This window comes from Sminthopsis crassicaudata, chromosome 3 (genome assembly GCF_048593235.1).
Source record: "Sminthopsis crassicaudata isolate SCR6 chromosome 3, ASM4859323v1, whole genome shotgun sequence".
NCBI lineage: Eukaryota > Metazoa > Chordata > Mammalia > Dasyuromorphia > Dasyuridae > Sminthopsis > Sminthopsis crassicaudata.
This window is the reverse complement of record NC_133619.1, coordinates 651,249,278-651,271,225: the sequence shown is the minus strand read 5'-3', so window position 1 is coordinate 651,271,225 and position 21,948 is coordinate 651,249,278. Positions and strand designations below refer to the sequence as shown.

Below are 21,948 nucleotides of genomic sequence, written 5' to 3'. Positions count from 1 at the left end.
CTCCCTCCTCCCTCCCCGCCCCCCGCCTTCGCTCAGCCACCGCCGCCGCCGCCGCCGCCTCCTCCGCCAGCTAGGGGCCTCTCTCGGCCGAGCTCCCCGCGGCGCCCTCGGACCCGGACGTGTACGAGCCCCCGGCCCAGGCCCCGGCTCCGGCCCCCGGCCCGCGGCCATGAACCTCTTCCGATTCCTGGGGGACCTCTCCCACCTCCTGGCCATCATCCTGCTGCTCCTCAAGATCTGGAAGTCCCGCTCCTGCGCCGGTGAGGGCGGGGGCGCGGGACCCCGGCCCCGCAGGGGGGGGACAGGGGGTTGCCCCCAGGAGCCCCCTCCGGAGACAGGCGGGGGAGGGGAGGGAGCTGGAGCTGGTGACGTGGGCCCTGGGGGAGGGGGCCCCCCTTCCCTAACGGCCCCCCCCAGCCCCGGGGCGGGGGGGGGATAAAACCGGGGCAGCGGGAGCGGGGCCCGGCCGGGAGGGGGGCGGACGGCCTGCGCCCCGAGCCCCCCGGCGCGGCCGGGCCTAGTTGGACGGCCGAAGCCCGGACCTCTAGTAGCTCGGGGCCCGCCCGCGGCCCGGCCCGCCCCCTGGCTGCGGGCCTGGGAAAGAGGCCGGACGGGCGGGAGAGGCAGGCCCTGGATTGGCCCGGGAGTTGGGGGGAGGGCAGAGAGGCCACGCTGAGCTCTCTGTCCCCCCAGGAATCTCGGGGAAGAGTCAGGTGCTGTTCGCTGTGGTCTTCACCGCCCGCTACCTGGACCTCTTCACCAACTACATCTCCCTCTACAACACGTCCATGAAGGTGGCGGGGGCTGGGGGCCGGGAGGGGCTCAGGGGGGGGGCTGGGGGAGGGGCTGGGGCCAGGAGGGGTTCTGGGGGGGCCAGGGGGAGATCTGGGGGGCCAGGAAGAGATGGGGGGCCAGGAGGAGATCTGGGGGGCCAGGAAGAGATGGGGGGCCAGGAGGGGTTCTGGGGGGGCTGGGGCCAGGAGGAGATCTGGGGGGGCCAGGAAGAGATGGGGGGCCAGGAGGGGTTCTGGGGGGGCTGGGGCCAGGAGGAGATCTGGGGGGGCCAGGAAGAGATGGGGGGCCAGGAGGGGTTCGGGGGGGCTGGGGCCAGGAGGAGATCTGGGGGGCCAGGAAGAGATGGGGGGCCAGGAGGGGTTCTGGGGGGGCTGGGGCCAGGAGGAGATCTGGGGGGGCCAGGAGGGGTTCTGGGAGGGCTTGGGCCAGGAGGAGATCTGGGGAGGCTGGGGCCAGGAGGCACTCTGAAGGGGGGCAGAGGGTATCCTAGGGGGGCTGGGGCCAGGAAGAGATCTGGGGGGGCCAGGAGGGGTTCTGGGGGGGCCAGGAGGGGTTCTGGGAGGGCTGGGGCCAGGAGGCACTCTGAAGGGGGGCAGAGGGGATCCTAGGGGGGCTGGGGCCAGGAGGAGATCTGGGGGGGCCAGGAGGGGTTCTGGGGGAGGGGCTCGGGCCAGGAGGAGATCTGGGGGGCAGCCCTGGGGACCACCAGCTGTTGCCCCAATGGAGGTCCGTCCTCACCCCGGCCCAGGTGGTCTACATCGCCTGCTCCTTCACCACCGTCTGGATGATCTACAGCAAATTCAAGGCCACCTATGACGGCAACCACGACACTTTCCGCGTGGAGTTCCTCGTGGTCCCCACGGCCATCTTGGCCTTTCTCGTCAACCACGACTTCACCCCGCTGGAGGTGAGGCGGCGTCGGCCTCCCTGGGCCCGCGGAGCTGGGGACGGGGGGGGGGGGGGGGGGGCAGCTTCTCCTGGGGTAGAGGCCCCCGCCCCGGCCGCTCTCGGCCTCTCGGCCCCTGTCCCCTGCCCCCTGGGCCCCGGCCTCACCCTGCCGCCCTGCTCTCCGCCCCCAGATCCTCTGGACCTTCTCCATCTACCTGGAGTCGGTGGCCATCCTGCCCCAGCTCTTCATGGTGAGCAAGACGGGGGAGGCGGAGACCATCACCAGCCACTACCTGTTCGCCCTGGGCGTCTACCGGACGCTCTACCTCTTCAATTGGATCTGGCGCTACCAGTTCGAGGGCTTCTTCGACCTCATCGCCATCGTGGCCGGCCTGGTGCAGACCGTGCTCTACTGCGACTTCTTCTACCTCTACATCACCAAAGGTAGCGGCCGGGGCTGCTCGGGGCCCTCGGGAGGGGGCGGGGCGAGTGGGGTGCCCGGGGGGTCTGTTCTCTCCCACCCTCTTGACCTGTCCCCCCTCTCTCAGTCTTAAAGGGGAAGAAGCTCAGCCTGCCGGCATAGTGGCGGCTCCCGGGCGGCTCCGAGGAGAGGAAACGGGCCGCAGCTGCGGGGGGGCCGGGCAGGGGGACCCAGGACCTGCCCACACCAGGGGTAACTTCCTAAGAGAATCAAGGGGTCCTTGCCCCCCCTTCTCCTCCCCAGCCCCAGTCCAGGAGGGCGAGAGCTGCGGACCTCGGCTCTTTAGTGTTTTGCCTTTTTGAGAAACAGAGGGAATCTTTTTCACTTCAGGCGGGCTCTGGCGGCCCCCCGTTTTCCCTTCCGCCTCGTCGGCTCCGGACGCCTGTGTTTTTATAAGCCGCCTGGGGCGGGGCAGTCCCGCCCTGACCCCCTCCCCACTGTTTCCCCCTCCCTCCAGACTTTGCCAAACGCTCAGCCCCGTCCCTAGCCAACGGCCCCTCCGGCTTTTTTCTGGATCCGAGGGGGCGCCGGGGGGACTTCTCCCCTCCGTCTTTTATATCTTTTTGGTCAGTTTTTTGGTCCGGGGCGTGGGGCGGGAGGCGAGGGGCCAGGCCCCATTTTTGTACAGAATTGATGGTTAACCTCGTTCACTTGAAATAAAGACAAAAAACGAACTTGTCGCTGTCTCTGCTTGTCGGGGCCCGGGGGAGGAGCCTGACTACCCCCAATGACCGTTCTCTGCCAGGAGGTCTGGAGGCGGGAGGAAGGGCCTCGCCCCCCACCCCGCCGGAGGGGCGACCTCTGGGACTGGCCCCTCAAAACCCTCCAGGGTGTAGGTGAACGTGGCCGGGCCTTGTGGCCCCGCCGGTAGCTTCTGCCCGTGTGCCCTCCTCCCCCCTGACCCGTTCCCACTGCCAGACGTGCGTCCCTCCGCGGCCGGGTCGCCCCCCACGAGGCCCTCCTGCCCCCTTCCCTGAGAAGAGACAGGCAGGCTGGGCTTTTCTCAAACACCTCCGTGGGAGGAAGAGCAAGTCTCTTTAATAACTGAGGGAGATCGGCACGGCGCCTCAATTGTCATTCATCATGGCCAGGCGAGCGGTTTTGGGGGTGGTGGGGTACGGGGGCGGCATGGAGCCCGGGTAGCCCAGGCTGTTGGGGCCCATGGTGGTGGTGCCCGAGGACAGGGTGGTCAGGGCCACGCCCCCCTCATCCAGGGAGCGCTTGTAGGGGACGGGTGGGTCGCTGCGGAGGTCCTGGAGTGCCAGGTAGGCCAGGGCCATCTGTGGGCAGAACGAACCACGGGTCAGCGGGGCCGCGGCCAATCCCCCGGGCTGGGGGGCACTAGGGGGCCGCGCTTCAAAAACGGGCCCTCTGCCCCCCGCTCCTGCCGCCCCGTGAAGCCCGGCACAATTCTGAGCCTCCCCCACACACTCAGGGTCTCGTCCCGCCCCGGGCCCCCGCCCCGGTCTTACCCACACAGGGATGGAGAAGAAGGAGAAGGCGATGGCCGCCTTGGCGCTGCTGTTGCCCAGAAGGTAGCGGTGAGGGGGCGAGCGCTGCCATTGGTTGGCCAGGAAACAAAAGCCCACGAACCAGACTCCGACCCAGATGACTGGCAGAGCAGAGGGGGCAGGGGTCAGGACCGCCTGGGCCAGTCAGGCCGCCCGCCTCGGCCTTGTGCTTGTGGGGGTCCCTGGGGTCCCCAAGGCCGCCCGCCCTGGCCTTGAGCTCGCGGGGGTCCCAAGCCCCCCATTCCCCTCAAGCTCATCTTTACACCGGGGGAGCAGTGACGTGCTTGGTCTCGGGCCCCGCTCTGAGCAGCCCAGGCCGAGCCAGAGCCCCTACCAGAGATGGAGAAATCCAGCAGCAAGACCGTGGTCTTCAGGCGGGTACTGCTGATGCGGGCCACCAGGGTGTCCAGGGTGAGGAAGAGGAGGCAGCCCAGGAAGGCCAGGAGGCCCGCCACCACCGCGAAGCTGCAGGCCACTGCGTTGTCATTGAGGACGCAGTGCAGCTGCGGGGAGGTGGCCAGGTTCTGGTAGCCATCCGTCAGCAGCGTGGCAAAAACAATGAGCGAGAAGACCTGGAGGGAGCGGGAGCTGAGGGTGAAGCACTCCCTGGGGGTCACGGGCCTCCCCAGGGGTCATCGGCACTCCCAGGGGCACCTCTCCCCCCTCCCCGGGTCCTTTTGCTGCAGCACCGGCCTCCACTCCAGCCTTTCCTTCCCCCAGGGCAGAGGTTGAAGGTGGAGAGACAAGGGGAACTGGAAGGTTTCTGGGGACCCTGAGGGAAGGGCCGGGCCGCCCCTTTTCCTCCAGACGTCCCCACGGCCTCAGGCTTCGCGGCCAGCCCTGGCGATTTGTGGCATCCCGAGTCTCCCCAGAGCGCCGGGACAGCGCCCGCCCTTGGCACTGACCTCAGAGCGCCAGGGATCTGTGCAGGCCCCACCTTCTAGCTCCGTGTGTCAGAGCTCCCGCGGCAGGGCCAGGACCTGGCTGGAGCAGCGACTCTGAGGCCGAGCTCCCGGACCCGCCTCTCCCATGACTTCTGCTCCAAAGGTGCCTCCCGCCGCTCTGGGCACAGCAGCCCTCCTCCTGAAGCACCCACTGTGTGCCAGGCAGAGTTTGCTCAGCCTGGTGGCCAGCGTGTACCCGAGTCGAGACGGGGCCATCTCCAAGGGAAGGGGCTGAGGCGAGGACGGACCAGGAAAGGCCCCTTGCAGAAAGCAGGCCGGAGGCAGGAGGCAGAGACAGGAAGCAGGAGGCCCGCGCTTTAAGGACCAAAGGGAGGCCCGGAGCGCCCCTTGGAGCTAGGGGGGCTGAGGAGGGCCGGAAGGCCCGCTGACAGCGGAGATGAAGGGGCTCTGCCGTGAAAGGGAAGCCAGGGGTCAGGTTCTCAGAGACGTTGGTTTGATTTTGCTGAGGCAACTGGGGCTAAGTGACTTGCCCAGGGTCACAGAGCCAGGAGGTGTTAAGTGTCTGAGACCAGATTTGAACTCGGGTCCTCCTGACTTCAGGGCTGGTGCTCTGTCCACTGCCCCTCGGAGGGACGCCTGAAGGAAGATGAAAGTCGCTGTGGAGGCAGAAGTGGCCATTAATTCGGGAGGGTCAGATTGCCATGCGGCAGCGAGGGCCCGGCTGAGCTCCAGTAGTTCAGGGTGGACCAGGTCCTTCTCATTTCCTCCGGCCCCGGGCCACAAACTCCCTGGGAGGAGCCGCCAGGCTGCTCTGAGGGCCCTCCTCACCCCGCTACAATCTGCGCCCTCCAGCAGGACAGGGGCCCTTTAATTTTTGCCTCAGATGTTCAGGGCCTCATGCTTGGCAGCGGATTGACAGATGGTGCCCCCCTGGCCGTGCCCCACTGGCTCCCACAAGCAGCCCGGCCCAGAACCAGCCTTGCTCAGCTATCCATCACGTGACGGGCCCCGAGGTTGACACCAGGGAGGCGAAGGGCGCTGCGTAGATTGGGGACTCATCTGGACCCAAGGGGGTAAAAAGTGCCCGGACGGTCCCCTCGGACAAACGAGGGCGGCAAGCATGGAGAGCTTTGTGTGTGGCCACCTGCTGGGCTGGCAGAAGGCCCCTGCCGGCTCTGAATTGTTGCCAGGGTCAGTCACCCCAAAGTCGGGCTGCTTCCTCCAGAGACCGCTTCTCCCTCTGCCCAGAATGTGCCCCGGACTCCCCAAAACCCGGGCCTCTCCCCTTTCCTGTTCCTAATCCCAAGTGGGGATGCTCGGAGGGGCTCCCCAAGAACGTGGCAGCGAGCAGCAAAGTGCAAAGAGCCACGTGCTCATTGGCTGGCACGAGTCTGTCTTCTTGGGGCCTTGGTTCCCTTATCTGTAATGTGAGCTACACGCTCAGCCTCCTGGGAGACAGCCTGAGGGCAGGGGACCCCAGGCCAGGTTTAATTTGATTCAGTTCCCCCTAAATCAGCGTCGGCATCTAAGGGAAGGGGGGAATGCCCGTCTGCTCCCCTCGGGGCTGGGCCGGCCGGGCCAAGGCCCCTGCCCTTCGCTGCCCTGGTGCCCGGCTCCGACGCGCAGTCTCAGAAGCCTGGCTGCTCTGGGGCTGCAGGGAGTCTGTGAAGGCAGCAGGTCCCCCAGCACTCCCTGCTCCCCGCAGTCCACTCAGAGCTCCAGCTCTTTTTCAAATGCCCAGTGGGCACCTATCAAAGAGCTGCTGTGTTCCTGGCACTCTCTGGTGCCCAGAGCTCCGGCTCTCCTTATGCTCGGAGGCTGCCCACCCATGGCCCATGTTGGGTTGCGGGGGACTGGCCCGAGGCCCGGGGCAGCCAAGCCCTGCTTATGGTGGTCTTCGGCACAGGCTCAGCTAAGGAAAAGCCCTTCCCATCTCCTCCTCTCTCTGGCGACGTGGCCGGGGCACCATATGCTGGGTGTGCCCAACTAGCAGTAGGGTGTGCCCGGCAGCTGACAGCGGGCTGCACAACCCTGGGACTTTGGACCCGCCTTTATCGGGGCCCCTCCCCTGCCCTTAGTGTCCCGGTTCCTCCCGCAGCTCCTGCTGCTCACCAGCCCAACTAGCCTCTTCCTCCCGGCTCCCCCCATCTTCCCAGCCTCTCTGAGCCGGTTCGGGCCAGGTCCAGGCCAGGCTTGGCCTCCTCTCAGCCCTCTCCAGCCCCCTCACTCCGTCCAGATTTCTGGGTCTCCCCGGGCCCCCGTCCCGGCTTGTCCGGCTCCCAGGCTTCCCCTCCAGCCCGACTGCTCCCACTCCCCGGACTCCCCCACACCCAGCTGCCGCTCGTCAGGACTATGGGTGCAGCCCGGGCTCTCCACTTCCACGTCAGAGTGCCCCCCGCCCTGGGCGCTTTGTCCATGCTCTGCCCCTCCCCTGGCCTGGCCTCCTTCCTTCCTCCTTCTCCAAAGGCCTCTTCCCAGCCTTGGCCGGTGGGTGACCCAGTAAGACTCTATGCCCTGGCCCCGAGGACCGTGACTTGCGGGGATCGCCCCTTGCCAACTCGCAGGCTGCCTCGTGCCAGCCATCTGCCTCCCTTCCCCGCCCCACGCGCTGCTGAATGGGCCTGAGGAGATCACGAACCCGGGAGCACGGGCTCGCTGGAACACAATGCCGGCCCATCTCCCTGGGTCAGCCTTTTCCCTCCTTGAGCTTCCTCCTCCTTCCCTGGAGATGGAAGCCAGTGCCCTCCCCCGCCCTCAGCCCCCATTCCTCTGACTTCACGCCTCCCCCCTCGTTTCTGCCTCGGCCGCTCCCCTCCATTTGCTCTGGGTTTCTTCCCTCCCCCCCCCCCCCATCCTCCCTCTCTCAATTATCTTCCATCTCTTTGTGTCTCCTGGCTCCCTCCCCGCTGTCTACAAAGCTGCCCAAGTCTCGCCAGGCCTTACCCCCCCTCCGTGGGCGCCTGCCAGCTCTTGCCCTACATCTCTGTCCCCCGATTCGCTCAGCTCCCACAAAAAGCTGCCTTTCGCTTGCCTCCAGAGCTCTGCAGTCTGCTTCCTGACCTCAGCGTTCCAGGCCAGACCCCGAACTGGCAACGATCCCCGGCGGCTTCCTCTTGACCCCCTGCAGCTTGAGCCCCTTCTCCTCCTCCAGACTCTCCCTCCTCCGGCTCTTTAGGACTCTTGGTTCTCCTCACTCCTTCTGGCCTGCTGGGCTCGGCGTCCTTCCCGCCGGGCATCCCTCAAGGCCCGGCCCGGCCTTTCATCCTTCTTCCTTTACTCTCCCTCTGCAGACGACTCCCAGGTGTTTCTTATTTATGGAGCGCCAGTCCGCGTCCAGGCTCCAGGTCCCAGCAGCGCCTGCTGTCGGAGGTTCCAAACCGGACCTTGTGGGGGCCTCTGAAGCTCCTCTGTCTTGGCCCTGCTTCTCCAAGTCCCTCCTTCCATCGTGGGCACTCCCTTCGTGCTGCCGTCCTCCACTTTCCCCATCTCTGGCTCCCTGCCCACGCCTTTCTCCAACTCCCCCTCTCCTCGATGCCTCTTGTCCACATCCCTCCAATCCGGGCTCCGATCACGCGCCACCCGAGTCACTTTAAAACTCTCGCCGGTGGTCCCTCTCCATTGCGGTCCTCCCTCCCCCGTCCTCAGCTGCCAAAGTGTGGTCACGACCAAAGCTGGCCCAGCTTCTCCTCCAGACTATCCCCTAAACAGACGCCACGGGTTCCCAAACATAGAAAATCTCTTGACAAATCTCTTGTCCATTCCCACAGTTCCCATCTTCTTTCCAATCCGGGCTTACTTCCCATCATCCTTCTCCCCAAGCTGCCTTCGGGCCTCTCCAGGCGGCCCGTCCGGCCCCCTCTGCGGATGCTCTGACTTAGAGCCCTTTAGGGTAGGGCTTACCGGGGGTCTGTGTAGCCAATGCTTGTCCTGCTGATAGGTTCATCAAGGATCCCACCTGCAGAGCCTGCAGAGAGGGGGGCATTCTGGCTGCCATCTGACCGTTGGCCATCCTTTCCCTCGGCTCTCTCTGGCATTAGGGCCCACTTAACAGACACCCAAAATGCCCAGAGCCGCTCTCGGCCTTTCCGAGGGCTCCTCAAGCTCTGAATGACTGCCTTCCAAGCCTCGCCAAGTGCTCCGCCAGCCGTGGAGCTTGGCCACCCGGCAGCACTGCCACGAGCCCCCCACCTTTCCATCCTGTCCACACTAGAGCCCGAGGCTTGGCTCAGATCTGGGTAAACTCACTCCACCCAATCGCTCCGACCTGCCTCCCGCCTCAGCGATCCCAGCAGAAAAGGACCGAGGAAGCGGGCCTGGCCTACCGGCTCTGGACGACACGGGGGCGCCCGGCGGTCCTTCCTTTACTCCACACAAACATGAACCCACCTTTGCGTGGCGCTTGATGGTTTACCAAGTCTGGTAAGGCAGGCAGGGCAACCAGCACGCGGCCCCTACTGGGGCCCCAACCCAGGGGTATCTTGGGCGGCCCGAGAAGGCAAGGGCTTGGGGGACTCGCCTCCCAGACCTTCCTTGTAAACCTGCGGCCGCCCCGCAAGGCGGGCGCGTCGCTCCCGGAGAAGCCCCGGGTACCGTTAGGCCGGGCCGGGGGCCTCACCCCAGCAAAGATCCGCGATAGGGTCTTGGGCTTCTTCACAAACTGGACCACCTCGCTATCGGCCAGGTCGTGGAGGCTCTCGGGCACGTACATGTCGGCCCTTCTCCAGGTGGCGCGGGAGACGCGGCTCTTCCCGTCGCTCGGACACAGATGGCCAAACTGGGGGCACGGCAGAAAGAGAGAAGGAGCAAAGGTCACGCCCGGCTGAATGGGGCACTGGAGCGGGAAGGAGGAGGGGGAGGAGGAGGGGGAGGAGGCCAGGAGCCCCAGGATGGGATGGGGAGTACCCACCACAGAACTGAGGCTATCTCTTCAGAATGGGGTGAGGGATACCTCTTCTTAACGAGTCTCCCCAAATTGGTGGATAAGCTTTTCAGAATAAAGGGCTTTCCCTTCAGAAATGGTGGTCTGCCCTTCCAAAGTGGGGACTTAATGCTGGAGGGGCGTCTTCACCTCAGTGCGGGGACTCGGCCCCAGAGCCGAGGCAGAGGGTACTCAGGGGACGTTTGAGGGCACTCTCTCAAAAATGGGGGATTTCCTGCCCAGTTCTCTCCGGAGCAAGCTTTCCTTCGGAATGATCTGAGGCTGGGGGGCGCAGAAAGCCTGCTCCAGAAGGACCTCTCCCTCATGCTAGCAGATCCCCCCTTGGAACTGGGGGAATCTCCCCACAAAAGTGGGGGGTCTGGCTTTTCTTTTAGAACTGTGGGGTTATCTCCTCAGAATCTGGGGGGCTTTTGTCAGGAAACGGGAGGTCTCCCTGTCATCTTGGGATGGAATTTCCTCAGAAGATGTGGGTCTCCACCTCAGAACCAGGGGTATCTCCTCTGAGAACTGTGGTCTTCCCTCAGAACTGGAGGGGCTGCTCAGAATCGGGGGAGGGACTCTCCTTAGGAAAGGGGGGTCTCCCCCTCAGATTTGGGGGAAACTCCTCTGAAACGGGACAGGGTATAGTCTCAGAATGGAGCGAAGCCTCGTGAAATGGGGGGATATTTCCTCAAGAACTGGGGTCTCCCCTCAGAAGTGGGGGGTCCTCCCCCTCACCTTCCCTCTTGCCCCTCCCCCCCACCTCCCTGTCCCAGCAGCTTTCTCCCCAAGACCCGCCTTTTTCCCGCCTTTTCCTCTCCGCGCGTCGAAAGCCTATTGGCCGAAAGGAGACCCCGCCCCCCCGACACACGCCCTCTCATTGAGGGATGGGGGCGGGGCCTCGGAAGCCGTTGGCCTGAGGCGTGCACGAGCCCTGCCGCGCGCCTCTGAATCATCGTCTGCTGTGCGCGCATGCGTTCAGCAACCGAACTTTACCTACTCTTCCCCTTCCCTCGCCAGGAAAGTCCCTTGAGGAAATAGTCTGAGCTCACTCCCCAGAATGCCTTCACTCACCCAACTCCTCCCCCCGCCCCTCCACGTAGGCGCATGCGTAGCACAGGAAACCACCTCAGGAGGCAAAACTGCACCCTCAACCCCGCGCATGCGTCGCTCCTCGAATAAAGTGGCACCTGGAGCCCCGGGCTTCTTGGCCCTGCGCATGTGCGCCAGGCTCAATGACAGCCAAACCTTCCTAAGGTGAGGGGGAGGGAAAACCTTTCTGGGGCGGGGGGGTGCACTCTTAATGCAAATTTTGGGGCGACCCCCTGGGTTTCTAAGATGTATTCAAACCCATTTCCGAAACAGCCGTCCGGGCTCCGTCCCAACCCAGAGGGGACGCTGTGGGGGAAGCGTGTCCACCTCGTAACCTTTGACCCCTGATTTGGTGCCGCGTGGGGTGCGGGAGAGAAGGGCTGAGGCAGGCCGTGGGCGGAGCTCGGGAACCCCGTTGTCCCTTGAGGGACAAATAGGGAGGAGGCGAGACTTCGGGACGGCAGCCCCGAGCCTCCCGCCTCCCCAGCCTCCCGCCTCCCCGAGGCCCCCTGCTTTTGCCACTCAGCGCCCGCTCTGCAACTTTCCCTTTCCTCTCCCCTTCAGGGTGGGGGCTCAGCATGCTCCGGACAGTGCGCACAGCCTGGGGGGCCGCCTGGGGGGGCTGCCTCCGGCCCCCGTTGCGGCCCCGGGCCCCCGAGGCCGCGTCCCGGCCCCATTCCTCCCTGACCATCAAGATGGGGGAGTATCGGAAGATGTGGAACCCCACGGAGCCCCGGAACTGGGCCCAGCAGTATCAGGAACGCTACATCCCCTTCTCCAAGGACCAGCTGCTGCAGCTCCTCCTGCAGGTCATCCGCGGAACTACAAGTTCCAGCCGCCCCGAGGCTGTAAACACACTTTCCCCCTCCCTGGAGCTGGGGTGGCTTCCCCAGAGGATGCTGGGAGTTGTGGTTTCCAGCTTATGCTGAGGAATTTCTGCCTGAAAAACTACAGCTCCCAGCACCGTCTGGGGCAGCAGCCCTTCCCCCCTCACCCTTTCCCTCTGGCTGGGAGGGGAGGGAAGCCCTGCTAGCATCCCTCCTTTTGGGGGTGGGAGAAGGGAAGGGTTTGAAATGGAGTTTCTGCTTGCTGAGCATCTGCCAGGGAACTACAACTCCCACCATGCCCTGGAGCAGCAGACCCCCTCCCTCCCAGCCGGGGGGCCTGTGGCAGGAAAGCTCCAATGTCGTTCCCCGCAGGAGTTTCACTCGGGGTCCGCGGCCAAGGCTGCGCTCCTGGAGTTTGCGGCCCAGGTGGACTTGTGCATCCTGTATCAGTACAACCGCACCCTGACCCAGCTGCAGGTGAGCAGCCCCGGCCGCCGCCTTAGCCCGGCTCAGCTTGGGGGCAGAAGTCTGGGCCTGGGGTCGGCCCCTCTGTGATGTCAGCCGGCGGCCCCCCAGGTGCTGTACAACCCCATCAACCCAGACCGGGAGACTCTGGAGCAGCCCTCCCTCACGGACCCTCAGCGTCTGGCCAACGAGCAGGAGGTCCTGCGGGCCCTGGAGCCGCTGCTGGACCAGGCCAACTTCTCCCCGCTGTCGGAGGACGCCCTGGCCTACGCCCTCGTGGTCCACCACCCACAAGACGAGGTTCAGGTAGCGGCCTCTGCCTGCAGCTGCCCAGCCCCCTCCCTGCGCCCCCACAACCTCTGCCCTGCAGGCGCTCCGACCCGGGGCCTGGCATCTGGCGGGGTCCCAGAGCCGGCCTGCGGGAGGTGCTGGGTGCGCTTTGAAGGACCGGACCGGCAGGGGGTGGGGCAGGTGTGAGGGAGGGCAGAGGCCGAGGGGCGCCCAGGCCAGGGCCTGCCTGCCCCCGAGGTGCCAGCACAGCAGGAGGCCGAGCCGGGCCTGCTCATCTGCCCCGAGGGGACCAGGGAGGAGAGAGGCTGCTGGGGCGCAGTGCCCTCCAGGCCCGGGGGCTGCCAAGGGGTCACAGGGCAGCAGCCCAGGGGGACACGGGTGGGGCGGGAGTGAGCCGGCCGCCCCGGAGGCTGCATCACAAGGTAATGAGAGCAGGGACCGAGGGGGGGCAAGCCGAGGGGGGTGGGGATGCCGGGGAAGAGAGGGAGGCCCAGCTGCTGGCAGGGCGGGGGAGGGGCTTGAGCTTGGGCCCCCGCCCTCGTGCCCACAGGTGACCATCAACCTGGACCACTACGCTTACATGCAGTTCTGGGCCCTGGGCCAGCGAGTGGGCCGGCTTCCCCGCAAGTCCATAGTGGGCTCCGAACGGGGCTTCTTCACCAAGTCCCCTCCTGCTGAGCGGTGAGTTGGGGGGTCAGAGAGGCCAGAGCAGCCAGCAGGAGGGGGACGGCGCCGGCCAGGGCCTAGTTCTAGCCCCTCCCTTTTTCAGAAGAGCAATCACAGGCCCAGGCAGAGCCGGGGCGGGGCCTAAGCCCGGCAGGGTCAGAGCTGGAAGGGACCTCAGATCTTCGGGCCGGCCGGGCCCGGAGGAGGGCTCGGGGTCTGCCCAGCCCCTGACCCTGCCTTTGGGCCCAGGCGCTACTTTAAGCGGGTGGTGGTGGCGGCCCGCACCAAGCGGGGGCACCTGGTGCTCAAGAGCTTCAAGGACACGCCCCTGGAGGGGCTGGAGCAGCTGCTGCCCGAGCTGAAGGTGCGGACGCCCCCCCTGCAGCGGGCCCTGCTCAACCTGACGCTGCTGGCCTCCGGCCTGGTGTTCTTCGTCAACGTGGGCATGGTGGTGCTCTCCGACCTCAAGGTGGCCACCTCCCTGCTGCTGCTGTTCTTCACCGTCTTCATGGCGCTGCGGGCCTCCAAGGTGAGCGCGGGGCCTCTGACCCGGGGGCCTGGACTCTGACCTGTGGCCCCTGCATGCTGACCTGTGGCTCCCTGGACTCTGACCTCTGGCCCCCTGGACTCTGACCTGTGGCCCCTGCATGCTGACCTGTGGCCCCTGCATGCTGATCTGTGGCCCCCTGGACTCTGACCTGTGGCTCCCTGGACTCTGACCTGTGGCCCCCTGGACTCTGACCTGTGGCCCCTGCATGCTGACCTCTGGCCCCCTGGACTCTGACCTGTGGCCCCTGCATGCTGACCTGTGGCCCCTGCATGCTGATCTGTGGCCCCCTGGACTCTGACCTGTGGCTCCCTGGACTCTGACCTGTGGCCCCCTGGACTCTGACCTGTGGCTCCTGCATGCTGACCTCTGGCCCCCTGGACTCTGACCTGTGGCCCCTGCATGCTGACCTGTGGCCCCTGCATGCTGATCTGTGGCCCCTGCATGCTGACCTGTGGCCCCCTGGACTCTGACCTGTGGCCCCTGGACTCTGACCTGTGGCTCCCTGGACTCTGACCTGTGGCCCCCTGGACTCTGACCTGTGGCCCCTGCATGCTGACCTCTGGCCCCCTGGACTCTGACCTGTGGCCCCTGGACTCTGACCTGTGGCTCCCTGGACTCTGACCTGTGGCCCCTGCATGCTGACCTGTGGCCCCCTGGACTCTGACCTGTGGCTCCCTGGACTCTGACCTGTGGCCCCTGCATGCTGACCTGTGGCTCCCTGGTCTCTGACCTGTGGCCCCCTGGACTCTGACCTGTGGCCCCTGCATGCTGACCTCTGGCCCCCTGGACTCTGACCTGTGGCTCCCTGGACTCTGACCTGTGGCCCCTGCATGCTGACCTGTGGCTCCCTGGTCTCTGACCTGTGGCCCCCTGGACTCTGACCTGTGGCCCCTGCATGCTGACCTCTGGCCCCCTGGACTCTGACCTGTGGCTCCCTGGACTCTGACCTGTGGCCCCTGCATGCTGACCTGTGGCTCCCTGGACTCTGACCTGTGGCCCCCTGGACTCTGACCTGTGGCCCCTGCATGCTGACCTGTGGCTCCCTGGACTCTGACCTGTGGCTCCCTGGACTCTGACCTGTGGCTCCCTGGACTCTGACCTGTGGCTCCCTGGACTCTGACCTGTGGCTCCCTGGACTCTGACCTGTGGCCCCTGCATGCTGACCTGTGGCTCCCTGGACTCTGACCTGTGGCCCCTGCATGCTGACCTGTGGCTCCCTGGACTCTGACCTGTGGCCCCCTGGACTCTGACCTGTGGCCCCTGCATGCTGACCTCTGGCCCCCTGGACTCTGACCTGTGGCCCCTGCATGCTGACCTGTGGCTCCCTGGACTCTGACCTGTGGCTCCCTGGACTCTGACCTGTGGCCCCTGCATGCTGACCTGTGGCCCCCTGGACTCTGACCTGTGGCTCCCTGGACTCTGACCTGTGGCCCCTGCATGCTGACCTCTGGCTCCCTGGACTCTGACCTGTGGCCCCCTGGACTCTGACCTGTGGCCCCTGCATGCTGACCTGTGGCTCCTGCATGCTGACCTCTGGCCCCCTGGACTCTGACCTGTGGCCCCCTGCATGCTGACCTGTGGCCCCCTGCATGCTGACCTGTGGCTCCCTGGACTCTGACCTGTGGCCCCTGCATGCTGACCTCTGGCCCCCTGGACTCTGACCTGTGGCTCCCTGGACTCTGACCTGTGGCCCCTGCATGCTGACCTGTGGCTCCCTGGACTCTGACCTGTGGCCCCCTGGACTCTGACCTGTGGCCCCTGCATGCTGACCTGTGGCTCCCTGGACTCTGACCTGTGGCTCCCTGGACTCTGACCTGTGGCCCCTGCATGCTGACCTCTGGCTCCCTGGACTCTGACCTGTGGCCCCCTGGACTCTGACCTGTGGCCCCTGCATGCTGACCTCTGGCTCCCTGGACTCTGACCTGCGGCCCCCTGGACTCTGACCTGTGGCCCCTGCATGCTGACCTCTGGCCCCTGCATGCTGACCTGTGGCCCCCTGGACTCTGACCTGTGGCCCCTGCATGCTGACCTGTGGCCCCCTGGACTCTGACCTGTGGCCCCCTGCATGCTGACCTGTGGCTCCCTGGACTCTGACCTGTGGCCCCTGCATGCTGACCTCCCTCCCCCCCCCCCAGAGCCCCCCTGGATGCTCTGCCCTCTGCCCTCTCAAGGGCCGCCTGGGGGTGATGAAGCCCTCCAGGACGTCGGGCTGGGTGCCCTGGCCCAGACGCGGGCCCTGCTTAAGGAGCTGAGGGCAGCTCAGGCAGCTGGGAAGCGGGGCCGGGCCTCTGGGGAGCCCCAGGGTGGCGTCCTGAGAGGGCCGGGCCCAGCAAACGCGGGCGGCCCCCCGCGGCCCCCTCTGGCCCCCACAGATGTTTAGCCAGCATCGGAACCTCCAGGCCCTGGAGCTGGCCCACATGCTCTACTTCCGGAGCACGTCCAACAACTCGGAGCTGATCACGGCCCTGGTGCTCCGGGCCCAGGAGGAGCACGCCAAGGAAGTCCTGCTGGCCCACAGCTTCATGGGGCGCCGGGGCCCTGGGCCCCCCGAGGGTGAGCCGCGCCCCCACGTGCCCCGGCTCCCAGAGCCCCCCACTCCCCACTGACCTCCCTCCCTCCCCCAGAGAGCGCCAAGTGGCTGCAGGACTCCGTGGAAGCCTGGCTCCTGGCCCGCACGGGCTGCGAAGTGACCTTCAACGGGGCCCGGGCCCTCGGCCACCTGGAAGCCCTGAGCCAGAGCCCGACCCCTGGCCCGCCGACCCCCTCCCAGGGCGCCCGGCTTCAGAGACCCCCCGGGCCCCTCGGGAGGCCGCCGAGCAGGGAGTGAGGTTCCTGGCGGAGGGGCCCCGGCGGGGGAGGGGCGGCGGCCCCGATCCCCACTGCCACCGGGCCGCCCCCAGGGCCCGAGCCTTCCTCTACCAGCCCGTGCCCATGCTACCTCTGGCTCCGCCCCTCGCCCCCATGTGCAATATCCGTCCCTGCCCCGACTGGCCTCCGGCTGCCCAAAGAAATAAATCCTGTTTACGTGGGGTCTCCAGTGTGGGGGCAGGGCGGGGACCCCTGGGGCGGCCCAGGGGTGGGCTTGGGCCGTCACTTCTGCATCCTCTCCCCGGGACGCGGCCGGAGGCACCTCTGGGCCCTTTCCCCCTGGTCCTTCCGGTTACGGAGGCGCCTGGACGGGACTGCGCACCCGGGGCCAAAGGGCAGGGCCCTGCCGCCCCACGGACCTTAGACAGAGGCTGTTGGAGCTGGGGGAGTAAGCATTTATAAAGCGCCTGCTGTGTGCAGGCACCTGCTGAGCACTTGACAGATATGATTTCATTCCATTCTTGCAACGACCTGGGGAGGAGGAAGGTGCTGTTCCCATTTTACAGTTGGGGAAACTGGGGCAGATGGGTTCGGTGACGTGCCTAGGGCCCCACGGCCAGGAGGGGCCGGAGGCTGGATTTGGAATGAGTCCTTGACCCCCGGCCCGGCCGGAGCGCCGAGTGCCCGGGGCGGGAAGTGCCGCAAAAGCTGCTGCTTACTCGCCCATTGCGCAGAGCAAGAGACTGAGGGTCCGGGGTCAGGGCCCACCGGGGCGGGGAGCTTAGGAAGGCAGGGCTGGTGGGGCCGGCGCGGGCGGTCACTCTCGCTTCCTCAAGTGGATGTAAATGATGCCGCTGGCCAGTGCCAGGGGAAACGCCACCCAGGCCAGGGCGAAGCAGTAGCCGAAGGAGCCGTCGGGATGGTGGAACTCCCGGACGTGCAGGGCGTAGATGAGGGCCCCGGTGAACACTGACACACCTGTGGGGGACAGGGCAGAGGGAATCAGCTGGGCCCCCTGTGCCCCGGGGCCCCATCGGGCGGCCAGGGCCTGGCACCCCTGTGCCCCCACCCCGTGCCTGCTCCTTGGTGGCCCCTGTGCCCCCACCCCGTGCCTGCTCCCCGGTGACCCCTGTGCCCCCACCCCGTGCCCGCTCCCTGGTGGCCCCTGTGCCCCCATCCCGTGCCTGCTCCCCGGTGACCCCTGTGCCCCTTGCCCCATGCCCTCACCTTGTGCCCACTCCTAGGTGACCCCAGTGCCCCCATCCCATGCCTGCTCCCCGGTGACCCCTGTGCCCCATGCCCCTGTCTTGTGCCTGCTCCTTGGTGACCCCAGTGCTCCCTGCCCTGTGCCCCTTGCCCCATGCCCTCACCTTGTGCCCGCTCCTCGGGGACCCCAGTGCCCCCTACCCCATACCCGCTCCCCGGTGACCCCTGTGCCCCATGCCCCTGTCTTGTGCCTGCTCCTTGGTGACCCCAGTGCCCCCTGCCCCATGCCCGCTCCCCGGTGACCCCAGTGCCCCCTACCCCATACCCGCTCCCCGGTGACCCCAGTGCTCCCTGCCCTGTGCCCCTGCCTTGTGCCCGCTCCCCGGTGACCCCGGGCACTCACTGGTGCAGAGCTGGCAGACGCCCGTGGCGTAGAAGAGGCCCCCGCGCTTCATGTTGTACAGCTGGAACATGAAGAGCACGAAGGAGAGGCAGCAGAACACCAGGGACAGCACCATGAGCGCCTGGACCGCCTTCAGCCAGCCTGTGGGGGGGGCACCTTAGCCATGGGGGACAGGGCGTGGGGGGGTGGCCAAGCCCCCCGGGACAGGCGGGGGCCCATGCCCGCTTCTCCCCTCGCTGGCTCCTGGATGGGGGGGGAGGGGCCGGGGGCGCTCACCGTTCTCACTGACGTTGCTGCACACCCAGATCTCGGGGACCGACTGGTTCGAGTAGCTCAGACACTCCTTCCAGAGGTTCAGTGAGTCATTGCCAGGGAGGATCCACCACGACTGAGGCCCGTTGGGATCCAAAAGCACAAGTCAGATAGTGGAGGGGCAGGGCCGGGGGGGGGGGGGGGGGGGCAGAGCTACCTGGAAGGGAACTGGGCCTGGGGGGACTTAGCCCCTCCCGGACTCTCGGCCACCTCCCCCGGCGCCTCTGTCCCTGGGCCCGGATCCGCACGGGCGCTCCCCCCGGGGCAGAGTTTTGTCTCTGGGCATTTGGCGCTGCCGCCCGCGGGGGCATTAAGGAAGCCTGCCGGGCGGAGGAGAAGGGGCCGCCGCGCTCTCACCTTGTCCAGGGTGGCCACGAAGAGCAGGATGAGGATGAGGACGTGCAGGGCGGACACGGCCACGAGGAGCAGGGACATGGCGCCCACGGGGTCTGCGGGCGGAGAGAGCGGGGCTGGCACCGCGGGGCGTGGGGGGGATGGACCCCTCAGGGGTGGATGGGGTGGGTTGGCCGCTGCCCCCTCCCGGGCCCTGGGATACTAGGATTGAAACCTGCCCCACCTAGTTCCTCCCAGCCACTCTCAGGGGGTGGGGCCCCACACCCACCAGGCTCTCGTCCCCTGCACCCACCCCCTGCTAGGGGCTCAGTGAGTCACTGTGACTCAGCCCAGAAGCCCCCGCCCGGGCGCCCTCCCGCCCAGTGGGCACCTGAGGCTCGGGGCGAAGAGCGGGAGGTGGGGGGCGGAGGGCGGGGCTGGAAGCAGGAGGGGGGTGCAGGGGGACTGGCCGGGAGAGGGACTCGGGTCCTCTGAGAGCCCCGGACAAGAGGGAAGAGTGGGCTGGGGAAGCGGGCCCGGGGCTCTGGGGGCCCTGTGGGAGTCGGGCAGCGGCCGCCTGGATCCCCAGGGCACACCCTAAATCTGGGGTCTTTGGCAGGAGGCCCACCCCTGGCCGCCCGAGCCTGGGAGAGGCTGTCCCACTGGGGGTCCCCCGGAAGGGGCCGCCGACCCCCGGCCCGTACTTACGGAGGGCTCTGGGGCCAGCTGGAAGGTCTGGAGGCAGAAGCTCCTTTCTCCACCCAGCCCAAATAACGGGAGAAGGCGCGGAGGAAGTCAGAGCCAGGCTGGTCCCCTTTCCCGGCCTCCCTGCCCCGCCCTGCTCTCTCCCTCCTTCCCTCCCTTCCTCTCCCCGCCTTCCTCCCTCCCTCTTCCTTCCTCTGAAGACCCGCGCCGGTCCAGCCGCTCTCCCTCCCTGCCGGGGGGACACCCTCCTCCCCTCTCACTTAAAAGCTGGGGAAAGCCTGGGCGCCGCGGCCCCCCAGCTCTGCCCCTCTCTCATTTTGTGTCTGACTGGCCCTGCGCGGTCGCAGCGCCCCCCCCCCCCCCAGTGTCTCTCACCATCGCCTGGCCCAGGGCCTGCAGAGACCCGAGGCTGAGGAACTCGGACGTCAACCAATGGACCAGATAATTATTAAGCACCACTGTGTGCCTGGCCCTGTGCCGAGGACTGAGAAGGGGGCACAGGAAGCGAGGGGGCTCCAGACTCGGGGGGAGGGTCGTGTTGGGGAGAAGCCGGGGGCCGATGTCATTGGATTGAGTGTGTGTTGGGGAGGGAGACCTAAGAAGACTGGAGAGACGGGAGGGGCCGGATTACGGAGGCCAGCGCCTGCTGCCTCGGCTCCTGGAGGTGACGGGGAGCCCCTGGAGTTTGCTGAGGGAGGCAGGACGCCGGGTCTGTTGAAGGGAGAAGAGACAGAGGGAGGTGTTTGTGGCAGACAGCTCTCCACCCCCAGCAGCTACTGCGGTGGCCCGGATGTGAGGTGACCAGGGCCGGGGCAGAGAAGGGGGGTGCTGGGCAGGACCTGCAGAGATGGACCGTCCTCCACAACTGCCCGCATGTATGGGAACGCCGGGCGATCCAGGATGACTCCCAGCCGGGGGATGGGGATGCCGCGCGCTCCCGTGATGCTGGGGTTCAGGAGAAAGCGAGCGAGACACCTTGAGCTTAAGGCGTCTACCGGACACGTCGTCCGAGAGACGGTTGTGCTGAGGTCGTCATGGCCGTACCTAGTTCAAAATAAACGGGACAAACTCCCAGTGACCATTGGGCAAAAGGCATTTTTTTAGGGGTTACGGGCAACATGAAGGTAAAATAGACGCCAGAAGCAGCAAATAGGAAATCCAGTTGGGAGAGTGTAGTTAGCAAGGAAAAAGACAGTTAACCAGGAGAAAGGAAATAGTCTCTGAAGTGGGAATAAGCCCTCGACTGGCAGCTCCTACTAACCAGAGTGAGGAGAAAGGCGCCACCATGATGGGGAGAGACTACCTCATAGGGGGTTTAGCCCAAGCCACCGCAGATTTTTTAAATATTAAAAGCTTTTTATTTTCAAAACGTGCATGGATAATTTTTCAACCCTGACCCTTGCAAAACCTTGTCTTCCAAATTTCCCTCCTTCCTCCCATTCCCTCCCTTGGATGGAAAGTAATCCAATAGATTTTAAACATGTGCAATTATATACATACATATATATAGATTTTAAACATGTGCAATTATATATATGGCTGCAGGTGGCTCTCTCCATCACAAGACCATTGGAACTGGCCTGAATCGTGTCATTGTTGAAAAGAGCCTCGTCCAGCAGATCCTGGGATAATCTTAGTTTATGAGCAGATCTTTTATGGGGGAAATTTAGCCTTGATGTTGCTCAGGTGCAAAGGCAGGAACTCGAGGTCGGGAGCCAGACCTGCCTGAATTGATGCTGAGCACTAAATCAAAAGTTGGTAAGAGGATTTCCAGAAGTTGGGGGAAGGACTGTGGGGCTTTCTAAAGAGTTTCTTCCTAAATCATGTGAGAAGGACCTGATGATAGTTTCTTGGGGACAGAGGGACACAGTAAATCCCATCAGTTGCAGATGTGAGATTGGAGATCAGCAGAGACTGGGGAAGGCAAGGCAGATTTGAGGTGACTAGATCCTTGGGATCCGAGGAGAGCAGAGGGCCCAGGACACTTGGGACCAGAGGGCTGGTGGAGGAGGATCCGGCAGAGGAGCAGTCAGGGAGCCAGGAGAACAAGGAGGCCGGGTGACCCCACACCCTGGAGAGAAGAGAGGACCAACCGGGAGTTTTCCGCCCGAGGCCTCGAGAGGGGCCAGGGAGGGTGCTGGCTTCCTTAGCTGCCCGGCTTCCCAGGAAGAGAAGGGAGGGCGCTCTGGGAGACTGATTCGGATTGTCAGCCAGAAGTTTTCCCGGTAGCAGCCATCCCCTCCTGCACCGGGGGTCCTACAACCTGTGGTGGGGGGAGGACAGCCCTGGACTGGGGGATTTGAATCATTTGGTGCACACGTAGTTGACTGGCTGGCGGAGTAGCCTGCTATGTGGCCGCCCCCCCCCCCCCCATCCCCAGCAAGGATCCTGGGCTGCCTGGAGCAAGCAATGTCCCGTGCGGGCCGGGGGAGTAAGTGCGGGCAAGGCTGCGCTCTGCCGCAGTCAGATCATTCTCTTGCACCCGGGCTCCCGGTGTCCCTGGCCACGGCCTGATAGCCAGGAAGAGCCCCGGGCTCCATGAGAGTCCGAGGCCAGGGGTGAAAGGGACCGGGCGAAGCTCCTAAAACAAAGCCGGATTGGGATGCGAGTCCTCCGGTATCAGGCAGTGTTTGGCCAAACCGGGAGCCGCACCTTCAACCCTGAGGACGGAAAGCACTGGGCCGGAGAGGGCAGGTGGACGTGCGCAGCCGTCGGCGCTGCCTGCCAGGGCCCCAGGCCGGCCGCCCCCAGGCATCAGGCTGAGCACCAGAGCGAGCTGCTTCCTCGCGCTA

The 21,948-nt window shown here is 65.8% G+C and overlaps 4 protein-coding genes across 9 annotated transcripts; 2 read left to right on the top strand and 2 right to left on the bottom strand.

Annotated features, from left to right (window-relative positions):
- Positions 1-24: 24 nt before the first annotated feature.
- Positions 25-2,838, top strand: KDELR1 (KDEL endoplasmic reticulum protein retention receptor 1). Its single transcript, XM_074308127.1, has 5 exons — positions 25-260; positions 694-794; positions 1,544-1,702; positions 1,875-2,127; positions 2,232-2,838. The coding sequence occupies exons 1-5, from the start codon at positions 170-172 to the stop codon at positions 2,264-2,266; spliced, it is 639 nt and encodes a 212-aa protein (XP_074164228.1). The 5' UTR covers positions 25-169; the 3' UTR covers positions 2,267-2,838.
- A 324-nt stretch (positions 2,839-3,162) lies between these two features.
- Positions 3,163-10,572, bottom strand: SYNGR4 (synaptogyrin 4). 4 transcript variants are annotated; one of them, XM_074308126.1, is made up of 5 exons: positions 10,495-10,572; positions 9,196-9,354; positions 4,010-4,247; positions 3,637-3,776; positions 3,163-3,444 (listed from the first exon to the last, which is right to left on the bottom strand). In XM_074308126.1, exons 2-5 carry the CDS (start codon positions 9,286-9,288, stop codon positions 3,232-3,234), a joined length of 684 nt encoding a protein of 227 aa, XP_074164227.1. In that variant the 5' UTR covers positions 9,289-9,354; positions 10,495-10,572; the 3' UTR covers positions 3,163-3,231. The 4 variants fall into 4 exon arrangements, with proteins under 4 accessions (XP_074164227.1, XP_074164224.1, XP_074164223.1 ...); XM_074308123.1 differs by lacking the exon at positions 10,495-10,572 and adding an exon at positions 10,297-10,383; XM_074308122.1 differs by lacking the exon at positions 10,495-10,572 and adding an exon at positions 9,487-10,309.
- TMEM143 (transmembrane protein 143) lies at positions 10,520-17,175 on the top strand. 2 transcript variants are annotated; one of them, XM_074308120.1, is made up of 8 exons: positions 10,520-10,755; positions 11,155-11,438; positions 11,790-11,894; positions 11,994-12,188; positions 12,724-12,854; positions 13,089-13,368; positions 15,762-15,942; positions 16,014-17,175. In XM_074308120.1, exons 2-8 carry the CDS (start codon positions 11,169-11,171, stop codon positions 16,214-16,216), a joined length of 1,365 nt encoding a protein of 454 aa, XP_074164221.1. In that variant the 5' UTR covers positions 10,520-10,755; positions 11,155-11,168; the 3' UTR covers positions 16,217-17,175. The 2 variants fall into 2 exon arrangements, with proteins under 2 accessions (XP_074164221.1, XP_074164222.1); XM_074308121.1 differs by having other exon boundaries at positions 10,523-10,755; positions 11,155-11,399.
- Positions 16,635-21,942, bottom strand: EMP3 (epithelial membrane protein 3 (MAM blood group)). Of its 2 annotated transcripts, XM_074308129.1 has the most exons (7): positions 21,809-21,942; positions 19,996-20,200; positions 19,532-19,867; positions 18,476-18,567; positions 18,083-18,194; positions 17,807-17,947; positions 16,635-17,175 (listed from the first exon to the last, which is right to left on the bottom strand). In XM_074308129.1, the coding sequence occupies exons 4-7, from the start codon at positions 18,551-18,553 to the stop codon at positions 17,015-17,017; spliced, it is 492 nt and encodes a 163-aa protein (XP_074164230.1). In that variant the 5' UTR covers positions 18,554-18,567; positions 19,532-19,867; positions 19,996-20,200; positions 21,809-21,942; the 3' UTR covers positions 16,635-17,014. The 2 variants fall into 2 exon arrangements, with proteins under 2 accessions (XP_074164230.1, XP_074164229.1); XM_074308128.1 differs by lacking the exons at positions 19,532-19,867; positions 19,996-20,200; positions 21,809-21,942 and adding an exon at positions 19,160-19,296.
- Between the last annotated feature and the right edge of the window lie 6 nt (positions 21,943-21,948).